At 34.6% G+C, this 25,385-nt stretch overlaps 1 protein-coding gene across 2 annotated transcripts in view; it reads right to left on the bottom strand.

Annotated features, from left to right (window-relative positions):
* CDK17 (cyclin dependent kinase 17) overlaps positions 1-25,385 on the bottom strand; it is a 113,921-nt gene that overhangs the window by 27,976 nt on the left and 60,560 nt on the right. For both annotated transcript variants that reach the window (XM_080810765.1, XM_080810764.1), the window contains exons 2-5: positions 13,925-14,071; positions 7,556-7,720; positions 3,275-3,408; positions 940-1,065 (exon numbers count right to left, since the gene is read on the bottom strand). In XM_080810765.1, the coding sequence (XP_080666891.1) occupies positions 940-1,065; positions 3,275-3,408; positions 7,556-7,720; positions 13,925-14,042 (543 nt within the window). In that variant the 5' untranslated portion in view covers positions 14,043-14,071. The remainder of the gene's footprint in view (positions 1-939; positions 1,066-3,274; positions 3,409-7,555; positions 7,721-13,924; positions 14,072-25,385) is intronic.

Raw genomic sequence — 25,385 nt, 5'->3', positions numbered from 1 at the left:
AACAAAAATGCTTACATATATTAACCAAAATACATGTACAAGAATGATGATAGAATCACTATTTGGTAATAGCCAAAAACTAAAAACAGCCCAAATATTTAAGTGTCCATCAACAGGAGACTGAATAAAGTATAGTATACAATGGAATACCATGCAATCATAAGAACAAATGAACTATAACTATATGCAACAAACTAGAAGAAACATGAGCATAACATTCAGCAAGAGGCCAGCCCAAAAAAAGGAATACGTAGTCTATTCTTCCATGTATATTGTATAATATAAACTTGAATATACATTTTTATATATTTGTATAAAACGTATTTTAATAATTTATATATCCAAAAATAATTTATATAGCCAATTAAAGTTCAAAAGTTTAAATATGAATAATCAGATGTAACAAAAGCATCTTTTAAATAAGAATGTGAATGTATATGAAGATTTTAAAAAGTCTTGAGATATTAAAATATTCTATAAGCATTATATGAACAAAATTATATAACAAAACAATGGAAAACATAGGCAGAGGCTTTAAACCACTGAGCCACCCAGGCGTCCCTTAGATTTGGGTAATTTTCTTTTATTGATTTGGGTACTGGTTACAAGGTATCTTAACTTTGCAAAAATACACTGAGCTATACAATTATGGTTTATGTACTTTTCTGTATTCCTAGTATATATTTATATATTTAGTACTTATTCTTTACTTCTAGCATATATCAATAAAATTTTTCCAAAAACTAAAATAGGCTATAGCTTATATTCCAATATATATTTTTAAACCCTTAAGAACTGGAAAGCAATAAAATCCAAAAAGGAATGTAATAAAATTTAGTTATTCAAAAAGTAAATATAAAAATTAATGTAAAATGTTTACACCCAGAAAAATCAAACGAACAGATTTGACAGCATAGATATAGGAGACTGAAAACTTACTAAAGAAGCTCTACGAGACCTTCGGCTCATTGGTTGATCAAATGGTGGACTGTTTATCTGCAATTTTTCAAGATATCCATCAGGTATTCTGATATCTGCAGGCAGTGATAACCGCTTATTTAAATCCTTTAAGAAAAAAAAAGGAGAAAGAAGGTATTTGTAGGTAATCACAAATAGAAGAGACAAGAGCATTTCACTTTTGAATTCATGGGCTACTATATTATTTATTAATGATAAGTAATATAAGTTTTATTATAGTTTCAAAGTTATCCATGTTGACTTTATATAATATCTGAATGTAAATGTATTTACTGTAAGCAAAAGTATAAAACATAGTTCTACAGAAATGGTACTCTGCAACCCAGTTATTTCTCAGTCCTTCCACTTATTATACCATGTAGGAAGATGCAAAGACTACCACAAAATGTGACCATTTTAATAACTAACCAAGCAGATAATGTAAGGTTTTGTATACAACACAGTGAGACAACTGAAATCTTTTATTATTGCTGTATCAATGGAAAGAAGTAAAAAGCAACAAAAATCTCAACTAAACAACCTAACTTTACACCTAAAGAAGCCAGAAAAGAACAATGTCCAAACTTAGTAGAAGGAAATGATAAAGATTACAGTAGAAATAAATGAAATAGGGGTGTCTGGGTGGCTCAGTGGGTTAAAGCCTCTCTGCCTTCGGCTCAGGTCATGTTCTCAGGGTCCTGGGATTGAGCCCCGCATCAGGCTCTCTGCTCGGCATTTCTATTCTGTTCTATTTACTTATAAAATGTGAACTTGGGAGAAACTTAAAAGGGAATCTTGCATGTATTGTCACACGAAGAAACATAAATCCTATAAAACATAAATCCCTATTACCTATAATATAACCAAACTATAAAACAAATCTGAGATATATAGGAACTATGTAAATGTTTACTGAGAGATATATGACTCAAGTACAGAAGACTAAATAATGAAAAGATAATTGTTCTCCCATATTAATTTTACATTTTAGATAATCCCAAACAAATCACAATAACATTATTAGAACAAAATATTTAAAATCTATCTAGAAGCATACACAGAAAGTAATATCTAAAACATTGTAAGTAAGAATACATATGTGCATGCAAGATGTGGAGGATGTTAAGAAAGAAGTCTTTTCTGCTATAATAATATACGAAAGTAAGAAAATCATCAAGAGACTGTCACCTTTGGGGCAAAATATAAGTACAGCTCAATGGAAGAATGAGAAAGTTCAGATAAAAATCCTAATAATAAAAAAACTTTTAAACCTATGATTAAAATTATATTTATATATCTGATAAATGTATTCTATTATGACATAATTTATAGTGATATGAACAGATATCAAGTTGATCTCAAGAGCTGAAAATATTAATTTATCATTTAGAAAGCTGATACTGTTTTTACTGCTCTTTATCTGATTTAGAAGCAATCTTTTATCAATGAAAATGCAATCAACCAATAGGACAGATACCCCAAGCACTGTAATCTCAACTCAAAAGCACCAAAAAAAATTAATAATATTCTTAATTCAAAACAAGCTCAACTGTTTTGGAGAAAACTATTTTAATCTATAATATATACTGAAATAACATTCATAATTTTGATATTAAGGTTATACATGAGGTATTAATTCTTGTATGTTCTATAGAAATTAGTAGGTATAACAATCCATAAAGGAAAGGATACCTATATTTATAATATAATGCAAAAAAAAAAAGCTGGTGCTTATTTTATGTATACATTTTAAAATCTGAAATATTTATAAAATATTAAGTATCCAGATGAACCTCAAAAATAAAATTAAAATCCTATTTTCCGAAAAGAAAAAAAAAAAAAACCACTTTGCTGGGGCGCCTGGGTGGCTCAGAGGGTTAAATCTCTGCCTTCAGCTCAGGTCATGATCTCGGGGTCTTGGGATCCAGCCTGACATTGGGCTCTCTGCTCAGCAGGGAGCCTGCTTCCTCCTCTCTCTCTGCTTACTTGTGATCTCTGTCTGTCAAATAAATAAATAAAATCTAAAAAAAAAAAAAAAAACCCACTTTGCTTAAAGTATCATTCTGAATTTCCAGTATTTTTGAAGATTCACATTTCCCTTACAGAGACCCTACATGTGTTTTGCAGATTGTTAAATACAATTAATAAATACTTGCCCTGGGATAGTAGATAATTAGAAGAAAGGAAATATTCACAAGACTCTTCTTTACTAACACAAAGAAACAATTTTCTTACACTATCATGTGCCTTCATATTTACTATTTGATGTATATGTGTATTCATACACACAAACACACATACACAGGCATATGGTTACCTCCATTGAGATCCGTCTATGTATACGATTTCTAAGACAAACGCCCGTAGGTGACTGTACTTCATCAGATGATGTTCCAGAAGCTTGGTCACTCTCACCATCTGATCCCATTTTTAGATTTTCATGAACAATATCTGTATCACAAAATGAAACATCATTTATCTTCAAGAGAGGCATTATTCCTTACTATATCACATAATTTATTATCACTACAAATAAGATATAGACAGCCAACACATAAAATCATAACAAAATTTTTACATTCTGGTTGCTCTGTGTAGCTAATAGATCCAAATGTAACTCAGATGTCTTGAAACATTAGTTAGAAACATTTCACACTCAGATTATGAAAAACTATGCAAACAATTAACATCCAAGTTATTATCAAGAGCTGAATAATAAAATTACAGACTGGAAATACCACAAGGATTATTTAGTCAGTTCTCTCATTTTCCAGATCCTGGAACTGAGACTTTGAAAGGTTAAATGATTTTTCAAAGGTTACACAGCCTAGAGGCAGAGCTAAAATAGAAACCTGGTCTTCTGCCTTTTATTTAGCTTAGTATTTTTTCTGTAAAATAATGTGCCACTGGGTCTACAGCCAAATGATCTACTTCTTTGAATATGCTTAAAAAAAAAAAAAAGTTTTCAAAGTCACTAATGCAGCTTCCCCTCTCCACAGTGTTAAAAATTTTTAAAAATCTTAAAAATTTAAAAATTATTTTCTAAATATTTAACTACAGGAATAAGTTTGTGACCACCAAAAATCTGTTTGGAGGAAAAAAATACATTTTAATTACAATACAAAGTGGTGTCATTCTTTTATTATTATTATTAAAGATAAAAGTTAAATGGGAGTAGAGAGGAGGAAGATTAATTCCATCTGGTAATATTAAAAACAAACTTATATACTTGTATATACCTGCTCCGTATTTGCATTTGTCAATCATCCTGTAATTCATCTAGCAAGAGTTGCACACCAGAAACAAATGCTAGATATCAAACACATCTCTCACCACAGTTCTCTTTATACAATTATTCATCCTCCAAAAAGTATCATATTGTTTCATGCTAGAGTGCTTTGACACAACACACTTTCCCCCCCTCCTTTATCCATAAGAGATGACTTTCCCCAATTTACCAATTTGGTGAACTCATACTTATTTTTCAAAACTATGTTCATTTGTCATCACTCAGTGAAATCCTTTCTACTCTCAGACACAGATGACTATTGTGTCCACACTTACCACATCCACTGCACTGAAGTGCATTTTTTGGTTTCAGATGATTTTGTACCAAGTTATGAGATCCTTGGGGGCAAGATTTAGCTTATTCACTTTATATTCCCCAAACTGAACAAAGTTCCTGGTGTTTAGAAGGTGCTCAACAAATAATCCAATAAACTGAATATTAACTAAAAATCAAAGAATGCACTAGATAACTGTACTTCTTCTTTCAATGAAATGTTATATGAAATACCAGTATGTAAAACAAAATAGTATTTTACAGTTACAAATTTGTATTTTTAACGAATATTTGCTTTATGAAAATGAGAACTGTTTAACAGAAAACTGAACTCAAGGATCTTAACAAATCAGTCTTAAAATTCCTATTTTTTTTGTCTTCATAACCATTTTTTTTTTTTTTTGAGAGAGAGAGTGCATGTGCATGAGTTGGGGGGGTGGGGCGGGCAGAGGGAGAGGGAGAACCTTAGGCTGATTCCACACCCACTGCAGAGCCCAACAGGGGGGCTCGATCTTGCAACCCTGAGATCATGACCTGAGCTGATATCAAGTCAGATGCTTACCCTACTGAGCCACCCAGGCACTCCTTGATAACCCATTATTGAGAAAATTCTTACACTGATAAGCAGTTGCAAATATGATAGTTTATAATAGACTGATATGTAATTTAAGAATATACTCCAATTACGTAAAGATCTCTGGAGAAATTTTACATGAAGATTTGAACAAAAAAATTAACTTAGCAACAAAATGTAATGGTAACTGATTCCTAATTTGATGGTATACAACACATATGAATCCAAGTATTCTTTTCTGTCACACTTTTAAAATGTTAAAGATAATTTAACCATGCCTTCTATTTCTGGGAGAATCTGAAACCTTCCTTCCTCAAGGAAATGTTGAGTAAAATGTAATAATATTTTAAAATGTATAGCTGAGTTTGCAAGAATTTGTGCATAATACCAAGGAAGAAAAGACAAAGAGAACTGAGAGTCAAAAGCTGTTATGTATAGGATTGACTCTGTTATTCTCTCAGGGAGGGGTCGTAGATCTTGGTTAGAAGGTGTCCGGGTTTAGCTGCCATACTGGGATAAAGTGGGGGGAAGTGTCAGATGTCCAAGGTGCAAGTGAGAGTTTCCTAAAGAAAGGCATGAGACTCTCAAAGTACTAAAAGGGTAGACTTAAATCTGTTCTATTGCAAAAGGACTACAAAGGAGCATATGAACCTCAGACTACGAATAAATACTTGAGTACCACCTGTCTCAACCAAGAAATTGTTCATGTCATTAATGAACAAGTATAATTCCAACATGAGTATCAGTATTTTCATTTCCATTAATAAGAGAAAAGTGAAACAATGAAGGCTTATGTCAAAATTTCACTCAATTTGTCACTGGTGTGAGCAACTTCTTTGCTGAATCAGGTAATAGTTTTTGAGTACTGAAAGAATATTTACTTCTCAGATGGCTCAATTTTGTGCCATTCACAACTGTAAAAGCTACAGAAACAACAAACACTTTCAATATTACTTTCTTAAATTCAGAACCAAAATCAGCAAATATGACCTATTTTTATATAGTTCCTAAGCTAAAAATATTTTCTATATCATTAAAGAGTTATTTTAAAAAGAAGAATATGCAACAGAGACCATATGTGGCCCACAAAACCTGAAAAATTTTACAATCTGGACCTTTGCAGAAAAGTATGCCAATCTAGACAACATAACAAGAAATCAAGTCCTGATCTGAAGTATTATCCAATTTCCATAAGGTAAACACTCCCTTCATGGCCAACTTCAAGCTACAACATGACCACCACTGAGTATGGAGTCGGGAAGAAATGTATAAACCATTACATAAAATTCTGACTATTACAGATACAACAGAAATAACCCCAAAAGTAGAGGTATTAGTGAATTGTAGTAAAATAATTTGGAAATAGTGACATTTAAGGATTCATTACTTTTGTTTTTAATTAGTTTACTTAATTACAGGTTTTTAATGTTTAAATTTTAATAATGGCTATATTTAACAACCGGCTTGCAAAATTCCTGATAATTTAACAATCATCCCTCATGAACCACTATGAGCTAACTCCAGCACACCATTCCACAGGATTAAACCTATAGGACTACATACATTTCTCAATAGGTGAAACCCCACTATAAAAAAAAGCTCATATTCCCCAAATTAACAAAACACATGAGGAAATAACCTGCCATAGCAAAGGAAGCAGATAAAGCAAGGAGTAAAATAAAAACCTCAGAAACTTCAGTAAATGTCAGGAGACTATAAAACCATTATTTTAAAATGATTTTAAAAATCAAAACGTGATAGTAAGATGCTATCAAAAAAGACCAGAGAGATAAACAGAAATTTGCAGGTATGCATTTTTCCTAAATACTTAGAATGGAATAGTGACATAAGAATAGCAACTCAGGGGACAATTATGTATATGAATCATTGCACTGGGCTACTGTATGGTGATAATCTGAAGTTACTATGGTATGACCCTAAATTAAACACCATCTTGAGATGCCATTCATCTTGAAATCTGGCATCCATCTCTTAGGGGTTTTGTTTTCTTCCTGATGGATGGGTTTTCAAATATTACTCCTCTGTAGTGCCAATACTAGTACCTTTCTATAGCCTTCCATCTTTCTGCTATCTTTGTTATTTTCAGCTTGATCTTTATTTTACAAAAAGAAAAAAAATCAGATAATGAAGGCTGGATGACTTCCATACAACCGTAACAATAGCGGGGTGCCTGGGTGGCTCAGACGTTTAAACGTCTCCTTTCAGCTCAGGTCATGATCCCAGGGTTCTGGGATCAAGCTCTGCACTGGGTTCCCTGCCCAGCGGGAAGCCTGCTTCTCCCTCTCCACTCCCCCCTGCTTGTGTTCCTTCTCTCACTGTGTCTCTGTCAAATAAACAAATAAAATCTTTAAATAACAACAATAAAAAAACAATAGCTACATACAGTACATGACCTACAGTCAGAAACTTAAAAAAAAAAAAAAAAAAGACCATTAAATTACCTAATCTGCTTCCATTTCTGGGCATTGCCATGAAGGATCCAAGGCTTCCTCCAATAACGCTATGTGGTCTCCGCAATGGGGGCTTCTTGAAGGACCCTGTGTACTGGTGGAGGAAGGAATGCATACTGTGAGAGGTTGGAGGCCTGCCATTCTTCACAATAGGCTCTGTGGTTCACAGTATCCAAAATCATTCCATTAACAGCCCAAGATCCAGGATCACATGAGAAGGATTGAGAAAGCAAAACAGAAAACAAAAGGTTTATGAGATCAGTAACATTTAAGAATTCTCTCGCTATCTATACAAAGAACCAGAATTAAAATAATTTCCATGAAAAAAATACTTAGAGAAAATGCTTTAATATTTGAAATTGGTTTAATCACTTAAGTATCCACTTCTTTTATAACCAAAATTGGTTAGCATTCACAAAACTAACACAGCCCATAGATTTAATCCATTTGCTTATTTTAATATATCCCAAGCTTGTTTCCAAACTACCCCCACATTTACTAACTGCCTCATATATGCCTTATATATACATATATATACAGAATATTAAGACATAGTCCTGACCTAAAGGCATTTATATCCTTCCCTTCTAGACATTCAAAAGGTATGTCAGTTAACAGATAAACACAGAAGTACTTAAGCACGTATCAATATAGAGGTTCTGAAATTTATTACCCAAAATGTGGGACTTTTAATATAAAGTATTTTTTTTAAGAAATCACAGACTTATAAACAAGCAGAAACATTTACAAAATATATAATACTTAAAAGTTATTTAATTATAAATGGGAGAAATCCTGTTTTGTAATGCTTATAAGGAATTTCATGATTGCTTTCCACCTCTAAAGAAGAGCTCTAATATAGATTAAAGACATGATGAAGTCTTCTATGACAAATAATTAGCCTTTTGTATTATAATTATGTTTTACTGGTAGTAGCTAAGGAATTTTAAAAGGAACTAGGCTTCTCGGAATATTTGTTCTCTTCTAAAATGGAGCCAGCTCTTCTGTTGTAGCTGATCATCAGGAGTAGGAATATCTCCTGATATGGTATTTCCCCTACCTGTAAAGCTTTATCAGACACCAAGAACAAAAAGACGAAGTGGCCTGTACCTCTACTGATAATGGCTGCATAAAAGAAGATGGGAAGAAGAGGATGGAGCCAAAGCGTCTTCAGGGCTCAGACAGAGCCCAAATTATCTAATTTGTGTAGAATACCAGACTGGAAAAAAGAAAAATACCTAACTTGTAATAGATAACATCTGTCCAAAGCATCCCATGGCTTATACATTCCTTGGCAGTTGCTGGCTGCTCAAGGATGTGGGGGATCTTAACTTAAGCCTAGTAAAATAACCAATGATTTAATAATGAATGGGGAAGGGGCATCTGAAACAAGTGCAAAATTAAATATTCAGTGTAGGATACAAGCTAGAATATGTAAGAAAAAAATTTTCTCTTTCTAGGTTATAGTATTTCATATCTGGAATCATAATAAAATATAGAAGTAATCTGTCTATAGACATATTTTAGTTGCTCTGTACAGTTATCCTGGGGATTAGAGCTTTACAGTCTTAAGGAATATAGGAGGAAAAAAAAGGAGAGCATAAAAACATTCAATTATTAAGAGGACATTTATTTATTGTATGCCTACCATTCCAGGTCCTGAGCATTAACAAGTGAACAAAACAAGCAAGCTACTACTCTCTGAGATTATAAGATCTTATGGAGGGGAAACAAGAAAGAAACTAATGAATAATAAAAACATCAGATATGATAGGTAATATACAAAAGAGATGATAGAAAACAAAGGAGTAGCTATTTTACACTGGATACTGAGTAGAGTTCTCTCTGTAGAAGTATTTTTGACAGAGATAGAAATGCAAGAAAGAGCCAATCTTGGGAAGATAGGTGATGGTGAGTTAAAAGACACTCCAGAAGATAAAGCTACTGCAAAAGTCGACATGTGGCAGGAGTTTGACTTCCTAGATCCTCAAACTTAAGCATGTTTCAGTATCACCCTCAGAGACTTGTTAAAATACAAGACTGCTGGGCTCTACCCCCACACCTCCTGACTCAGTATATCTGACACAGAATCCAAAAATATGCATCTCTAACAAATTCCCAGGTGACGCTGATGTTGCTGGTCCAGGGATCAAACTCTGAAAACACTGTGTTAGAGGGACACAGAAAAGACAAGTGTAGCTGTACTACATATATTTAGTGAGGTCAGAGAGAGAAGCATGTTTGTATGTAACCATAAAAGTTCAAATTTTATTCTGAAATTGGAATCAGTTATGGTAGCTTTGAAACAGGCAGTAATATGATCTCATTCATGTTTTAAAAACATCATTCTGAGAGGTCAGGGATGGTGGGATGTAAGAGGTGGTATAACTATAAAGAGATACCGCGAAAGGGATCTCTTTCTGATAATGGAATACTTCCTTATCCTGACTGCAGTGACAGTTATACAAATCTACACTTGATAAAATGACAAAACTATACTCACATTTATTCCAGTATTAATTTCATGGGTTTGATAATGGTCTACAGTTAAGAAAGATGTAACTAAGGGAGGGAACTGAGAGAAGGGCACAAGGAACCTCTCGGGACCACATCTGCAACTTACTTTGAATCAATAATTATTTAAAAATTTTTAAAAATTTTAAACATCACTCTTGCTGCTGTTGGAGAACAGATGAGAGGGAATCAACAGAGGGGAAACGGAAGGAAGAGACTAGTATAGTCTGGCCTGGCCTAGAATGGAGAGAAGTAGGCAAATTTAGGATATATTATAAAGATAGAACCAAACGGCTAGCAGACATGACTGCAAAATTACTTTCATACATACTCTCCCATCCAGCTTTTAGTGAGGACCTATATTAAAAAACATCTATCTAAAGAAAAATTTTAAAGCTGCAATAGCTGGAAACATGTTATCAAGCATATAAATGGCTATCATTAATAGTTTTAAAAAATTATTTATATAGTAAATACAAAGGAAACTAGAATGGCAGAAAAGGGGAGAAGGGGGAAACAGAACAGTGAAGGAAAGAGAAAAATCAAGGATAATTACTGATTTTTTAGTTTTAAGTGGTTTAGGTTAAGTGAAGGAAGTTGGAAAAGAAGCAGACTGGGGGGGAAGGAAATCAAGAATTCTGGTTTGGTAGTATTAAGTTTGACTCTTATTAAACACCTATGTGGAGAAGTCAACTAATACCTGGATATGAATCTAGAGATCCAGACAAAAGTCCTGACTAGAAGTACAGATTTAAAGTAGTCAGTATACACATATTATCAGAAATCATGGGACTGAACAACGTCAGCCCAAGGAGAGTGTATGGAAAGGAGAAGGGGCCCATGAATCATAAAATATCCCAACATTTCAAGAGTATGACAGCAATGAACTGGGCAATTCATGAAGATAATATGTTGCATTTTAAAAAATGGAAATTTTTAAGACATCATGCCAAGTGAAAAAAGTCAGACACAAAAAGACAAATATTGTATGATTCCACTTATATGAGGTAACTTGAACAGGCAAATTCACAGAGACAGAAAGGAGAATGTTGTTACCAGGGACTGAGGGAAGGGGAGAACAGAGAGCTATTATTTAATGGGTATAGAGTTTCAGTTTGGAGTGATGAAAAAGTTCTGGGGATAGATGGTGGAGATGTGATGGTTGCATAACAATGTGAATGTACTTAATGCTACTAAAACCACAAACTTCAAAATGGTTAAAATAGTAAATTACACATTATGTATAATTTAACATAATTTTTTAAAGTAATGGTAATCTATATGAAAAACGGCAGATCTTTCTTATTCTACAAAGTAGTTAGTTCAAAGTAAGACTTCCCAATGATTTTTTAACATCATAACATGTCAATCACTATGATTTTATGCATCTTATTCATTTGGATCTTCTGATTATGTGAACTACTCTGAGCAGGAACATACAATTTAGTAGCCCATCCTGTACTCTTCGTCATTCCCTACTCCTCATCCTGCTCTTATAAACACTATTAATATCAGATCCTAATCAGACCCTACACATATCCATAGTCTGTGCTTTCAACCTCATCCTCTCATGGACCTTTGCTATTTGTAGGAGTTAGGCATTACTTAGAATGTATATGTCATCCACTATTGTAAAAAACTGTCACTGCTATCATGTATCAGATCAGAAGAAAGGAAACAACCTGGGAGAACAACAAAGTTTCATAATATCCATCAACTAGGCTTGTTGACTCTAAACAACGTAATAAACTGACCCAGTGCACAGACTGAGTAATAAAGAAAAGAAACTGGACTATCTGGAAAACTACATTTCAAGCTTTGTTTGCCCTTTAAGGTTTCTTCAGATTCTAAATAATCATGAGAAGCGGCATTCTGTTAAGTTTTATTATACTTCCTAATAACATTAAGATGCAGTTTTCTTAGTTGAAGAATTTCAGTTGTCAAAAAAAAATTTTTTTTATTGTAGCTGCAGTAGAAAGCCCCAAATAGTATATATAAAATGAAACACTTTTTTTTTAGTGTAACTGTGATTTATTTTCCCATCTCATATTTAAATTGTCACCTACTGGGGCACCTGGGTGGCTCAGTGGGTTAAGGCCTCTGCTTTCGGCTCAGGTCATGATCCCAGGGTCCTGGGATCGAGCCCCACGTTGGGCTCTCTGCTCAGCAGGGAGCCTGTTTCCCCCTCTCTCTCTCTGCCGGCCTCTCTGCCTACTCGTGATCTCTGTCAAATAAATAAATAAAATCTTTAAAAAATAAATAAATAAATAAATAGTCACCTATTCCCCTCATCAAATTCAGTAATTTTAATATATCTTCTCATCAGAGTAAGGTTAACTACTTAGATAAGATCCTGAAATACCTTAACTTTCTATGGTATGTCTAAAATACCATTAAGACATTCACTGGGGGTGGCTGGGTGGCTCAGTCAGGTTAGGCATCCTACTCTTGATTTTAGTTCAGGTCATGATCTCAGAGCAATGAGATTGAACCCCACAGATTCTCTCTTTCTCTCCTTCTGCCACTCCCCCCACCCTCTCTTAAAAACAAACAAACAAAAAACAAAACAAAAAAAGCCCACAGCGCTTAATAAAAATACCAAGAATTCAAAGGGGGTTTGATTGAAGGAGAATTAAGGATTTTGCTCCTGGTACAAAAAGTAAGACATAAAACTGTCTTTTGAGTTTTGACCCAAATGCAAGATGTGTCCCCCTCCTACATGTAAGTTATATCCAAATTATTATTTTTTAAATTTTCTACTGAACTCATCTATTTCTCCTCTCCCTTATTACAACTAGCCAGACTGACTTGAGTAAATAATGATCCTCTGAGAAAAGAGATAAACTGAGGCTTGAGTAAGATAACTTACTTACTCAGAGTCATACAACTAATGAGGGTATAAGTGTGTTAGTGTATCCCAAATTCTAATCCATGACTTCTAATTTAAAGTCTAGAGCCCTTTACATTGTATCTTTCCCTCTCTCACAACAAAGACATCTACATTCAGCAGAAGTGGGTAGGGGTATTCATTCATGTTTTCACCCACAGCCACAAATTTCTAACAGAAGAATTTCAGATACAGCCAAGAAAGGCTTGCCAGAGAATGTGTATTTCATGACATACTGGCAGTCATTCCTATAACTCCTTCCTTGTTATTATTAGGACATCCCTAGGGTTATTTCAGTTTTGAATATGCAGCCTTGTTCTGTAAATTTCATCAGGATTTTACATTTTAATCCACTCAATCAAGAAGCTCTTTTCATTTTATATCAATATCTGTGTACTACTACAGAACTGCTAACCATGTGAAATGTTGTATGCCGATCTACTATTAAGTGTGCTAAATATTATGGATTAGACCCTGCAGTAAATATAAAATAAGGAGAGTAGGATTCACTCATGTCATGAACCTTGTCATCTATGGTCCACATGCATATACAATGTTAAAAAGCTATGATGAAGTCTCAAACAGGAATTTCACAAACTTACACCTTTATGCTATATTAACTTAGGTTAACTTAAAAATAGTTATTTAACAACCAGGATAATATTATAGAAATTATTCTTATTTAAGAGACAATAAAAAATAGATAAACCGGATAGGAGAATCCATAAGGGTTAGAGAGTAGGTACAGTAACACTCCTGGAGTAAAAATGAAACACTCCAATAAGTAAGTAAGCAAAAGTCACAGTGTTCTGTTTCCTAAGTGAACCAGAGAACAAGACAAAGAAACAAACAAAAGGAGCTATAAGGATCGGAAAAGTAAATTCACATTTAATTTATATAATAATTAAAAGGGGGAAGCATCTCTCCTTCCCTCCCCTCCCCAGCCCCCAAATACTTACCATTATCCTTGCTACTGTTTTCTTCAATAGTCATTTGTTCTGCCAATTCAGACAATGATTCATCAATAGTCTGGCTTCCTCGAAGAGTGAGGGATAGCCTTCTCTTAAATTTTTTCATCCTATCAACTAAATGTGACTTGAAATATCCTAAAAGAACAGAACAGAATGAAAACAAAGTATTTTAAAGCTTAAATATTTTAAAGCTTAAGAAAAATGTCATTCTGAGTTTACTGAGAATCTTCCAACCAGGAATATAAAAAGGAATTCTCATGCCCACCATCACCACAAAATCCAACCCCGTCAAGATCTAGTCACTTTGATTAATGCTATATTTATGCCATATCACCAGTAGAGCAGGGGATTTACAAAACTAAATTAAAATGCAGGTTTGCAGCATCACAACCGAATTTAGAAGGATTAGAAATTTTCCTAAAATGTGTTTTTTTAAAACCAATATAGTTAAAATATCAATACTATTTTGATGCGTAGGTCCCATCATTATAAATGTCAACCATCACATTGGAAGCAGTGTTATCTTTATATATAAATGGGGGAATAGGAGAAGTGAAGGGGGCTGGAGAGAGAATAAAGAATGATGTTTGACACTTTATTAAATAGCTCCAACAGGAATTTTCTTTTTTAAGTTCTTATTTAACCAATATATTGCATTTTTGTTTCCCCACCCACCTTGGTCAGCTGTTAGGAACCTCTCTTCCTGTTATCTTAACAATGCCAAGTTTTAGAAGGAAGAATGAAAGCCAAATTCATAGCACTAAATGCATACCCAGTACTATATACACTTTCATAGCACTTAATTCATTTAGTCTTCTTAACTCTGAAGAGTAGACTATCTATAGCAGCTACAATATCCAATTTTCACAAATAAACTAATAACTTCAAAAAAGTTCCCTGGCTGAAGTCAAGTGGACAATAAATAATAGAGCTGAGATTTAAAACTAGGATTATCTTTTCCTCCACAATTTAACCTCTCTGAAATTAGGATATAAAATATAATTGAAAAAAAAAAAAAAGACAGCCTCTTTTTTTCTTAGTGGTACATACAGCAATGGTACGATTCATAGTAGAGTCTCAAATAAAATCAAACAAGGGATCTGATGCCAAAACAAACTCCTCAGTAATCTACTTGCAACTTCTTTTCTAATTCACTATTTCTTACTTGGCATAAGGAACTTTACCATATTACAAACATAATATAACCATTAGCCCAACTAAAAGTATGAGCCTTTTAACTCCCCTATACTAAATACATGTTTTACCATCTAGCTCTGGGCATCTACTTCGAATCTCTAAGTATTTTGCTTACTTTCTCACTCTAAGGTCTACAGAAGTAGCTAAATATGCTGAACAAGTGAACTCTACATAGGGTGTTATATGAATAAATTTTATTGGCTCTAAGGCTGAGGGGAGGGTACTGAGTAGAAATTTGTAAGTGACAATATTATATTTTACCAACTATTTTTTACATACTTATTAAAAAAATTCATAACAAAAATATAAAAAAACCACACACACTAAAATAGCAATAGTGTAGTGTAACTACACTCTAATGAGGACTCTTTTTATCCTTAAGCACTAACACAACTGCTATTTTTTGGTGAGATACTGAAAAACCCCTCTTCCTTAGAAAAGGACAAATCCATGGTACTGAGTATGATATACTAAGTTATCTTCCAGTTGACTAATTCTCTTTTTAGCTGTCTCTAATCAAGTTAAAACCATCTACAGTTACTATATTTTTTGGTTCTAGAATTTCTATTTGATTCTTTCCTATAGGTTCCTGTTCTCTAGTTACATTCTCCACCTTGCTATCTATTTTTGTGGATAGATTTTCATACTCTAAAGCTCTTGTCTGTAATGTGGAGTCTGTATAACCTATTTCTATTGTTGACTTATCTCTGTTGGTCTTGTGTATGCCTAGTAATTTTTAATTGAATGTTACACACTGTATGTAATGATTGCATGATAATATGTATGAAAAAGTATAGAGGCTCTAGATTATGTTACCTTCTTCCAGAGATTATTTAATTTTTTTCTAACAAGCAGTCAGAGTAGAAGCAGATCACCTTAATCCAATCAAGGACTGAGCTGGCATGAGACTGGGTTTCAAACACCATTAATATTGGTCTACCTCTGATTTGTTCCCACTTAGTGTGCCCCCTTCAAAGGATTCCAGCTACAACCCTAGGGCTAGAACAACAACAACAAAAAACTATTGAAAGCTCCACTCAACTTCCTCAGTTGCTTTTTGTTTATCTCTTCTACAAAGTTCAGCTTTCATTGTCTTCCCCAAAATAACTTAGTTAGAAAACACCTCAAGGGCGCCTGGGTGGCTCAGTGGGTTAGGGCCTCTGCCTTCGGCTTGGGTCGTGGTCTCGGGGTCTGGGATCAAGCCCGCGTCAGCTCTCTGCTCGGCGGGGAGCCTGCTTCCTCCTCTCTCTGTCTGCCTCTCTGCCTGCTTGTGATCTGTCTGTCAAATAAATAAATAAATAAATAAATCTTTAAAAAAAGAAAAAAAAAGAAAACACCTCAAGAGGGAAACCAGCACTGAATCTTAACTCCTCAAGGTGTGACTAACTTCAAAGCTTGACAATGCCTTCAAACTCATTTTTCCCCTACATGTCAAATAGTTCTCTGCAGGGTATGTAATATAATACAAGTTGCTCTATAACAGGCAAAAATGGAAGTGCAGGTGTGGATTAAAAGAGATAATATATTTGTGGCACCACCATACTGTTTTGATTATTACAGCTTTGTAGTAGATCTTTACATCTGTAATTGTGTTACCTCCAGCACTGTCCTTCTTTCTCAAGACAGCTATTGCTATTAAGGGTCTTTTGTGGTTCCATACAAATTTTACAATTTTTTTTAATCCTTTAACAAAATGGTGATGGCATTTGGATAGGCATTGCACTGAATCCGTAGACTACTCTGGGTAGTATGGATATTTTAACAATAGTAATTCTTCTAATCGATGAGTATGGAATATCTTTCTATTTATTTGTGCTGTTGTCAATGTCTTTCATCAATGTCTTATGATTTTCTGAGAACAAGGTTTTCACTTCCTCGGTTAAGTTTAACCCCAGGTATTTTATTCTTTTTGGTGTATAGTATATTACTTACAACAGCCAAGATCTGAAAGCAGCCTAAGTGTCCATCAACAGATGAATGGATAAAGAGGATGTGGTGTGGAATATTACACAGCCATAAAAAAGGAAGCAATCTTTCCATTTGCAAGAACAATGGATAGACTTAGAGGGTATAATGGTAAGTGAAATTAGTCAGAAAAAGATAAATGCTGTTTAACTTCACTCATATGTAGAATCTAAAAAAACAAATGCATAAACAAACAAAAAGCAGAATCAGACCTACAAAAACAGGGAACAAAAATGGATGGTTAGGGGCTCCTGGGTGGCTCAGTGGGTTAAGTCTCTGCCTTCGGCTCAGGTCATGGTCTCAGGGTCCTGGGATTGAGCCCCGCATCGGGTTCTCTGCTCAGCAGGGAGCCTGCTTCCTCCCTCTCTCTGCCTGCCTCTCTGTCTGCTTCTGATCTCTGTCAAAATAATAAATAAAATCTTAAAAAAAAAAAAATGGATGGTTACCAGAGGGAGTGGGGGCAGTGTGTGCAAAATGGGTGAAGGAAAGAAGATGATACAGATTTCTAGTCATGGAATAAGGTTGTATGGTGACAGATGGTAGCTATACTTGTGGTGAGCATAACATATTAGAGAGATACTGAATCACTATGTTGTACATGTGAACCTAATACTGTGTGTCAACTATACTCCAATTAAATTTTTAATAAAAAATAAAATAGATAATATATGTATATCACCAAGCAAGGTGAATTTATAGGAGGCAGTCGGTAAAATGTTAAGAGTCGATTCCAACTAAGAAAACTGTTACTGTAGGGCTGTCCTACATGCTAGATTCTTTACTTCTCAGTCAGCCCTTACACAGTTCTACCTTGTTAATAATTCATGCCACTTGTTTAAAACATATTAGATATTTAACATAAATTGAACTATGGTCAATCTCATCTACCCTTTTGTTACTGTAAGAATTTATACTAGAGACACTTTCCTTTGTAAGGATCCAGATCACCCTGCGTAGTAAAGAAGTACTCTATAAGCTTGGTGCAGAATTGGGGGCAAAGGAACTCAAACTTTGCGCCTTCCAAAGAAAAGACTTAACTGTGATTGACTCCTGAGAAATAACTTCGAACCCCTGGAATATCCTGCCTGGTAAGTCTCTTTGTTTGCCTAAGATCTTGGGCCACACCAGGCAATTCATGTTAACAATGTAAATTATGGTAAATGTCTGCTTTTGTTATGCCTGGGGTTTGAGTCACATTATCAGATGGACCTTGGAGGAGAAGTATAAGGGAAGCTGGTGGAGACAGGGTAGCTAAGATAGTCATATGGGTACTTCCATGCTTCTGTAATTCATCCCCAGTGAATATCCAGGACACCAAGACTCGGGTAAGCTTCCCCAGTAGACAACACCTTGCACATGCTGTCATAGAAGGTAGCTGGAAAAAGGAAGCAGTTTCCATATAACTCTACTAGGAAAGGATAACTAAAAACTTGCACTGGTTTCTCTTGCACTCCACCCTACACACGCTTTTCCCTTTGCTGATTTTAATCTGTATCTTTTCACTGTAATAAATCACAATCATGAGTTTTTTCCCTCTGCTTTTGTCTGATTTCTGTGTCCTTCTAGCAAATCACCAAGCCTAAGGATGGTCTTAGGAACCCCCAACACACACTCCTTCAAGAAATCTGTATGCCCAAACAAAAACTCTTAAGAGCTGATAGCTAACAACTACCAAGTTTTCAACTCCAATATTCTCAAACATAGTGGCATAATCACCGACATCTATTGAACTATACAGACATCACCACTTTTGAATCTTGCACATCATGTCTAAAAGTTTGTGCCTCTTGTTTCAGATGACAAATAAGGACTGAACAACAAACTACAACAGAAATGGTATTACAGAATTAATTCACATAATACAGTAACATCCCATTCTGACCATTTGAGAAGTGGTCAATTCAAACTGTCTTATACTATAAATGTAAAATACAAACTGGATTTTTCAAGATGCAGTATTAAAAAAAAAAAAAAAAAAGAATTCAGGGAAGCCTGCGTGGCTTTGTCGTTTAAGCATCTGCCTCAGGATCCTAAGGTCCTGAGACTGAGTTCTGCATCAGGCTCTTTGCTCAGTGGAGAGCCTGCTTCTCCTTCTGCCTGCTGCTCCCTCTGCTCGTGCTCTCTCTTTCCCTCTCTGACAAATAAATAAAATATTTTTTAAAAATTTGTTTCTAAATACTCAGTATTTTAGAAGAACGTAAAAATAACTCATTAATTGTTGTATAGATAACATTAAAAAATCCCAGACATATCTGGTTATGTAAAATTAACTCTTTTTAAAAAATATTTTTAAATTAAGTATGGAATCCACATATTTCTATTGGACAATGCTGGTATAGAGCACTTAATTGATCTTGGTAGTTCTAAGTGGGTACAAGGTAAAAAAGGAGTCACATAACTTTTAATCTTTTCTTCATAAAATGCATTTGAACAATATATCAAGGGACATTCTGTTTTTATAACTCAGAATATTTTCTATCAAAATAATTCTGGTCTATAAAATAACTTTATTGTCTATCCTATCAGCAATAAGAAAAGTCATTCCCAGGGGCGCCTGGGTGGCTCAGTGGGTTAAAGCCTCTGCCTTCGGCTCGATCGAGCCCCGGACTCTCTGCTCGGCAGGGAGCCTGCTTCCTCCTTTCTCTCTCTCTGCCTGCCTCTCTGCCTACTTGTGATCTGTCAAATAAATAAATAAAATCTTTAAAAAAAAAAAAAAAGTCATTCCCAGTTGATATTAGCAAGAGAAAAAAACACTAATTTATAAAGCTAAATCCTACTACAAAATTTTCAAAAACCACATCCTCAAATGCAGATCCTTTTTTTAATCAGCCACGGTGTAACTGTAACATTTTAACTGAATCAAAATGATCAGTAAAGACAGAAGTTAAAGAAGTTAAAGAATTTCATTGTCACAGTCTAGATCATTATTAGAGAAAAAATACTCCCAAATTAAATAGATTCCTCGACATTTCTAACTACCTTTAAGTAGAATTACACATGTCAACATTTCTCCTCATTAGGTGAGGACAAAAACACATAAAATGCTATAATAAAAACACCCTTTAAGAAGTAACAATTATTGGGATGCCTGGGTGGCTCAGTCGATTGGGTGCCTGCCTTCAGGTCAGGTCATGATCCCAGGGTCCTGGGATCAAGCCCGGAATTGGGCTCCCTGATCAACGGGGAGTCTGCTTCTCCCTCTGCCTGCTCTGCCTGCTGCTCCCCCTACTTATGCTGTCTGGCAAATAAAAATAAAATCTATTAAAAAAAAATTAATGGGATGCCTGGGTGGCTCAGTTGGTTAAGCCGCTGCCCTCAGCTCAGGTGATGATCCCAGGGTCCTGGGATTGAGTTCCGCATCGGGCTCCTTGCTCGGCAGGGAGCCTGCTTCTCTCTCTCCCTTGCCTGCCACTCTGCCTACTTGTGCTCTTTCTCTCTCTCTCTCTCTCTCTCTCCCTCTCTCTCTCACAGACACAAATAAATAAATAAAATCTTTAAAAAAAATTTAAGAATTAACAATTGTTTACATTACCTTTATGGTTGATTAATTTTACTGTAGTGTAATAAAGCAGCACTGAGTTACTGACTTCCTGAAATCTAAAATATTTTACCTAGTTTAGTAAAAACTTTTACTTGGGATTGCTGAGATCTTAACCTATCTTAATATTCCTGAAAATGATAGTATAAACAATGTGATTTATGGTAAATGCCTAAATTTTTAGTTTAATATTTAATTCATGCCATTGAAAAAGCTATTTTCACCTTAAAAGTAAAGGTACCGTAATTTAAAATAAACCCTAAACAAAAACTCCACAACTGTTTTGATATTTTAAAGACTTAACTACATAGTAAACCATTATAAATTCTCAAATTTCAGCATGTTAATCTTCAGAGAACTTTTTCCTGACTCTGACCCTCTCTATTCCTTTATTGCTTTTTTTTTTACTCACTGCACTTATCATGTATACACATGTACACATATATACTCCATATATATATATACACACACATATATATATCCCCAAATACGTATATATGTATATATGTGTGTATACAATGCAAAATGTTTATGCTTTTGTAGCTTTCAAAAATATCTCAAGCTTTTTGTTGTAGCTAGATCAAATTAAAAAGGTAAAAGGGCAATAAATGATACTCAGAATGAGAGCATGTAACATGCTTTATACATAGATGTATATATACAGCTGAAAAAGCTTAATATCACTTTCCAACTACAAGTGCTTAAAAAAAACCTTCCTTTATCACCTGGGGCTAAACTGGACCTGGGACTGTCTGCTGTCAAATTAAGAAAAATTTTTCATGGTTTTTTGGTTTTTGTTTATTGTGGAAATGTAACCATTCTGTTTACTTACAGAATACAGAAAACCATTCGGGAATGCCAACTCAGTTTTGTCCTAAGAATGGGAAACACACACATACACACTTTTTCTTTTTTAAAGACAACAGCTAGATAGCTGTAAACATTCCCAAACTAGATCCTCTACTATGCATATTTACCTGCAAAAATGGTGTCAGATTGTGGCTCTTTTGGCATTTGTGGTAAGTTCTTCAGATGTAAATTTACCTTCTAATTCAACCTTCTCTAATATTAAAGGATTTAAGAGAGTTGCAATTATCTGCTTAATGTCTTTGAGATATTCTCAAAATAATTTCTTGTTAAAACTACAGAAAATTTTGAGGAGAAAGCTGAAGATTGTTTATAAAATGCCTAAATTACTTTTCTTTAGGTAAGGAAGCAAAATTTACATGCAAAATACTTGGAGCATTTAAAGTTTGGATTAAAATCCAATCTTTCCCCCTCTCTCTGCCTGCCTCTCTTCCTACTTGTGATCTCTGTTAAATAAATAAATCTTTAAAATAAAATAAAATCCAATCTTAAAAAGGCAGATCAAAGTTCAAAAGTATCAAGTAGAGTAGCATGACTTCACAATAAAGACAGTTTTATTTCTTTATAACTTTTCTGTAGGGACTATGGCTTTAAATTAAACTTGTTGTAAATGAGGTAAATTCATTAAGTGGTTTATAAGCAAATTTTTTTATTATTTTTCCCTCAACAATCATAATGAACATCTAATGCTTTCTAGGAATGTAAGCTAACCACTTAGTGAGGAATAACTAACATTTAAAAATTAAGTTTTTCCAGTAGAGACACAAATTTCTTATTTACATAAAACAAAGTTAACTATACAAAACACAGAGCACTGAAATAAAAGTTCCATAATGCTTCCCCCCAAACACTTAAATATCTTAATCCTTTATGTGTTAAAATCTGACGATAATTCTTTTCTTTTCCTTTTATAGTATGAATAATCACACACACAAACCAGAAAAAAGAAACCTACGAAGGATATTCCTCTATTCATAAACACTACATTAGAAAGCCAATATAAAACCGCTGAGGCACCTGAGATGAATAGTAGGAAGCTATGAGGATTGGTCCCTCCACCCAAAACAACCAGTAAACTGGAAAAAAACAAACAGAATTAACTATTTCAAAACTCTGGAGCCTGACTGGCCACTCAAAACAACCATGAGTATTTGCTAAAAGGGACACAGGCTGCTAGGAGAATCCCCATGTGTGAACCAGCTAACACTGCCCTTTCCTCAGCCCTGTCCTGCATTCCTGGAGCAGCTGGTTGGTGCCGGGGCAGGCAATGGGGAACCCTGATATAAAAAAACTGGGGGTTACACATTTTGATAAGTCTGGCAGATCAAAGACTGACATAATGCAGACACTTCCCTTTCTTAAGGCCCTTGCAGGCTGCAGGGGCTTCCCACAACAACATCTACTGGAAGATTTAGAGACAGCAACATTTTTTTGTTGTTTGAGCCAGATACTAAAGAAAATCTTTATCAGGGCATTAGCTAACTACAAAAGTAATGGAAAAGAAACTTCAGTGACCACACACCACTAAGAATACATATATGCAAAAATAGTTTGGGAAAGTCACAAACAGATGGCAGCAGCCTCAACAACAAACACATACCTGTGCAGTCAGAGAATCTAGCTTCTGGAGTTACTACATTGTAATACAATGTCCAGGTTTCAACAAAAAATTACAATGCATACAAACAAACAAAAAAATATGGCTCACTCACATGAAAAAAAGCATCTGACAGAAACCATTCCTGAAGAAGTCCAGAATTTGGAATTAGTAGCCAAAGACATTAAATCAAGTGTCCTAAATATGCTCAAAGGGCTAAAGGAAACCCAATGACAAAAAAATAAAATAAAGGAAATAAGGAAAACAATGTATGGGAAAAATGAGAAAATCAATTTAGAGACACAAATTATAAAAAGAACCAAACAGGGGTGCCCAGGTGGCTCAGTCAATTAAATATCTGTCTTCAGCTCAGGTCATGATTCCAGGGTCCTGGGACTGAACTCTGCATCAGGATCCCTGCAAGCCTGCTTCTCCCTCTGTTAATTGTGATTCCCAAGTAACCATTAAGAAGTTAACTAAAAAGTATTACAGAAGAAGAAAAAGGGGACTCCGAAAAGTATACTATAAGAAAATCAACTGTGTAAAAAAGGGCAATAACAGAGGAACTGAGGAACAAAAAACAAGTCATATATAGAAAGTAACTAAATCAAAACAGCAAATCCTTATTAGTAATTGCTTTAAATGTGAATGGATTAACTTCTTCAACTGAAAGGCAGAGATTGGCATAATTTTAAAAATATCATTTATCTACATATTGTCTATAGAAAACTTAGATACAAAGACACAGAGATTGAAAATAAAGGAGTAAGGTATTCCACGCAACAGTTAACTAAAAGAGCTAGAATTACTATATTTTTGTCAAACAAAACAGACTACGTAGGAAAAAAAGGTTACTGGAGACAAAAGGGCACTCTATATTAATAAAAGGTTACTATGTAACAATTATAAACATATACGTACCTAACAATAAAACCTGAAAATATATTAAGTAAAAAGTAACAGAACTGAAAAAAGAAACAGATGGTTCTACAATAATAGTAATTGGAGATTTCAATATCCCATTTTCAACACCGGACAGAAGAACCAGACATAAGATCAACAAAGAAATAAAAGACCTGAACAACAAAGATACCTACTGTACTAGACCTAACTGATATATATAGAATGTTCCACCTAACAACAGAAGACTACACATTCTTCTCAAATACAAACAGAACATTCTCCATGACAGACATTAGTAAGACCACAAAATAAGTCTTAATACATTTTAAAAGATTCAAATCATGCAAAGTATGTTTTCTGATCACAATAAAATGAAACTGGAAATCAGTAACAGAAAACAAAACAAAACAAAACAGAAAACACTGGAGAGGCACCTGGGTGGCTCAGTCAGTTGAGTACTGACTCTTGGTTTCAGCTTAAGTCATGATCTTGGGGTCATGGGATCAAGGGAAACGGAGGATCCCCACTGAGCTGGGAGCACAATGCAGGGCTTGATCCAGGACCCTGGGTTCATGATCTGAGCTAAAGGCAGATGCTTAACCCACTGAGCCACCCAAGAGCCCAAATTCTACCAAATATCTAAAGAAAAATTAATAAGAAACCTTCTTAAACTATTCCAAAAAACTAAAGAGGGGAGCCTGGGTGGCTCAGCTGACTAAGCATCTACCTTTGGCTCAGGTCATGCATGATCTTGGGGTCCTGGGATTGAGCCCTTCATCAAGGCTCCCTGTTCAGTGGGCAGTCTGCATCTTCCTCTCCCTCTGCCTCTCCCCCTGCTTGTGTGTGTGAAAGTGCTCTCTCTCAAATAAATCTTTAAAAACAAAATAAAACAAAAACTAAAGAGAAGAGATCACTCCAAATTCATTTCATGAGGCCAGCACTACCTTAATACCAAAGCCAGAAAAAGACACTACAAGAAAATTACAGGATACTACTTATAAAATACTAAAACTAAAATACTAAAATAGTAATACTAAATACTAGAACTGTTAGTATCCTTTACGAATTGCAGAGTAAAAATCTCTAACAAAATACTAAGAAACCAAATTCAACAACATACTGAAAGGATCACACTTATAATCAAATGGGATTTATCCCCAGAAGGCAAGGGAAGTTTGATATGAGAAAATAATCAATGTAATAACACCACACTAACAGAATAAAGGACAGAAACCACATGAACATCAACTAATGCAGAAAAAGCATTTAACAAAATCCAAAACCCTTTAATGATAAAACACTCCATGAAGTGGGAATAGCAGGCAACTGCCGCAGTATGATTAAGGCCATATACGAAAACAGCTAACATTATATTCAATAGT

This window comes from Martes martes (assembly GCF_963455335.1).
Source record: "Martes martes genome assembly, chromosome: 8".
Taxonomy (NCBI): Eukaryota; Metazoa; Chordata; class Mammalia; order Carnivora; family Mustelidae; genus Martes; species Martes martes.
The sequence above is the reverse complement of the archived record's forward strand: the minus strand, read 5'-3'. Positions and strand labels throughout refer to the sequence as shown.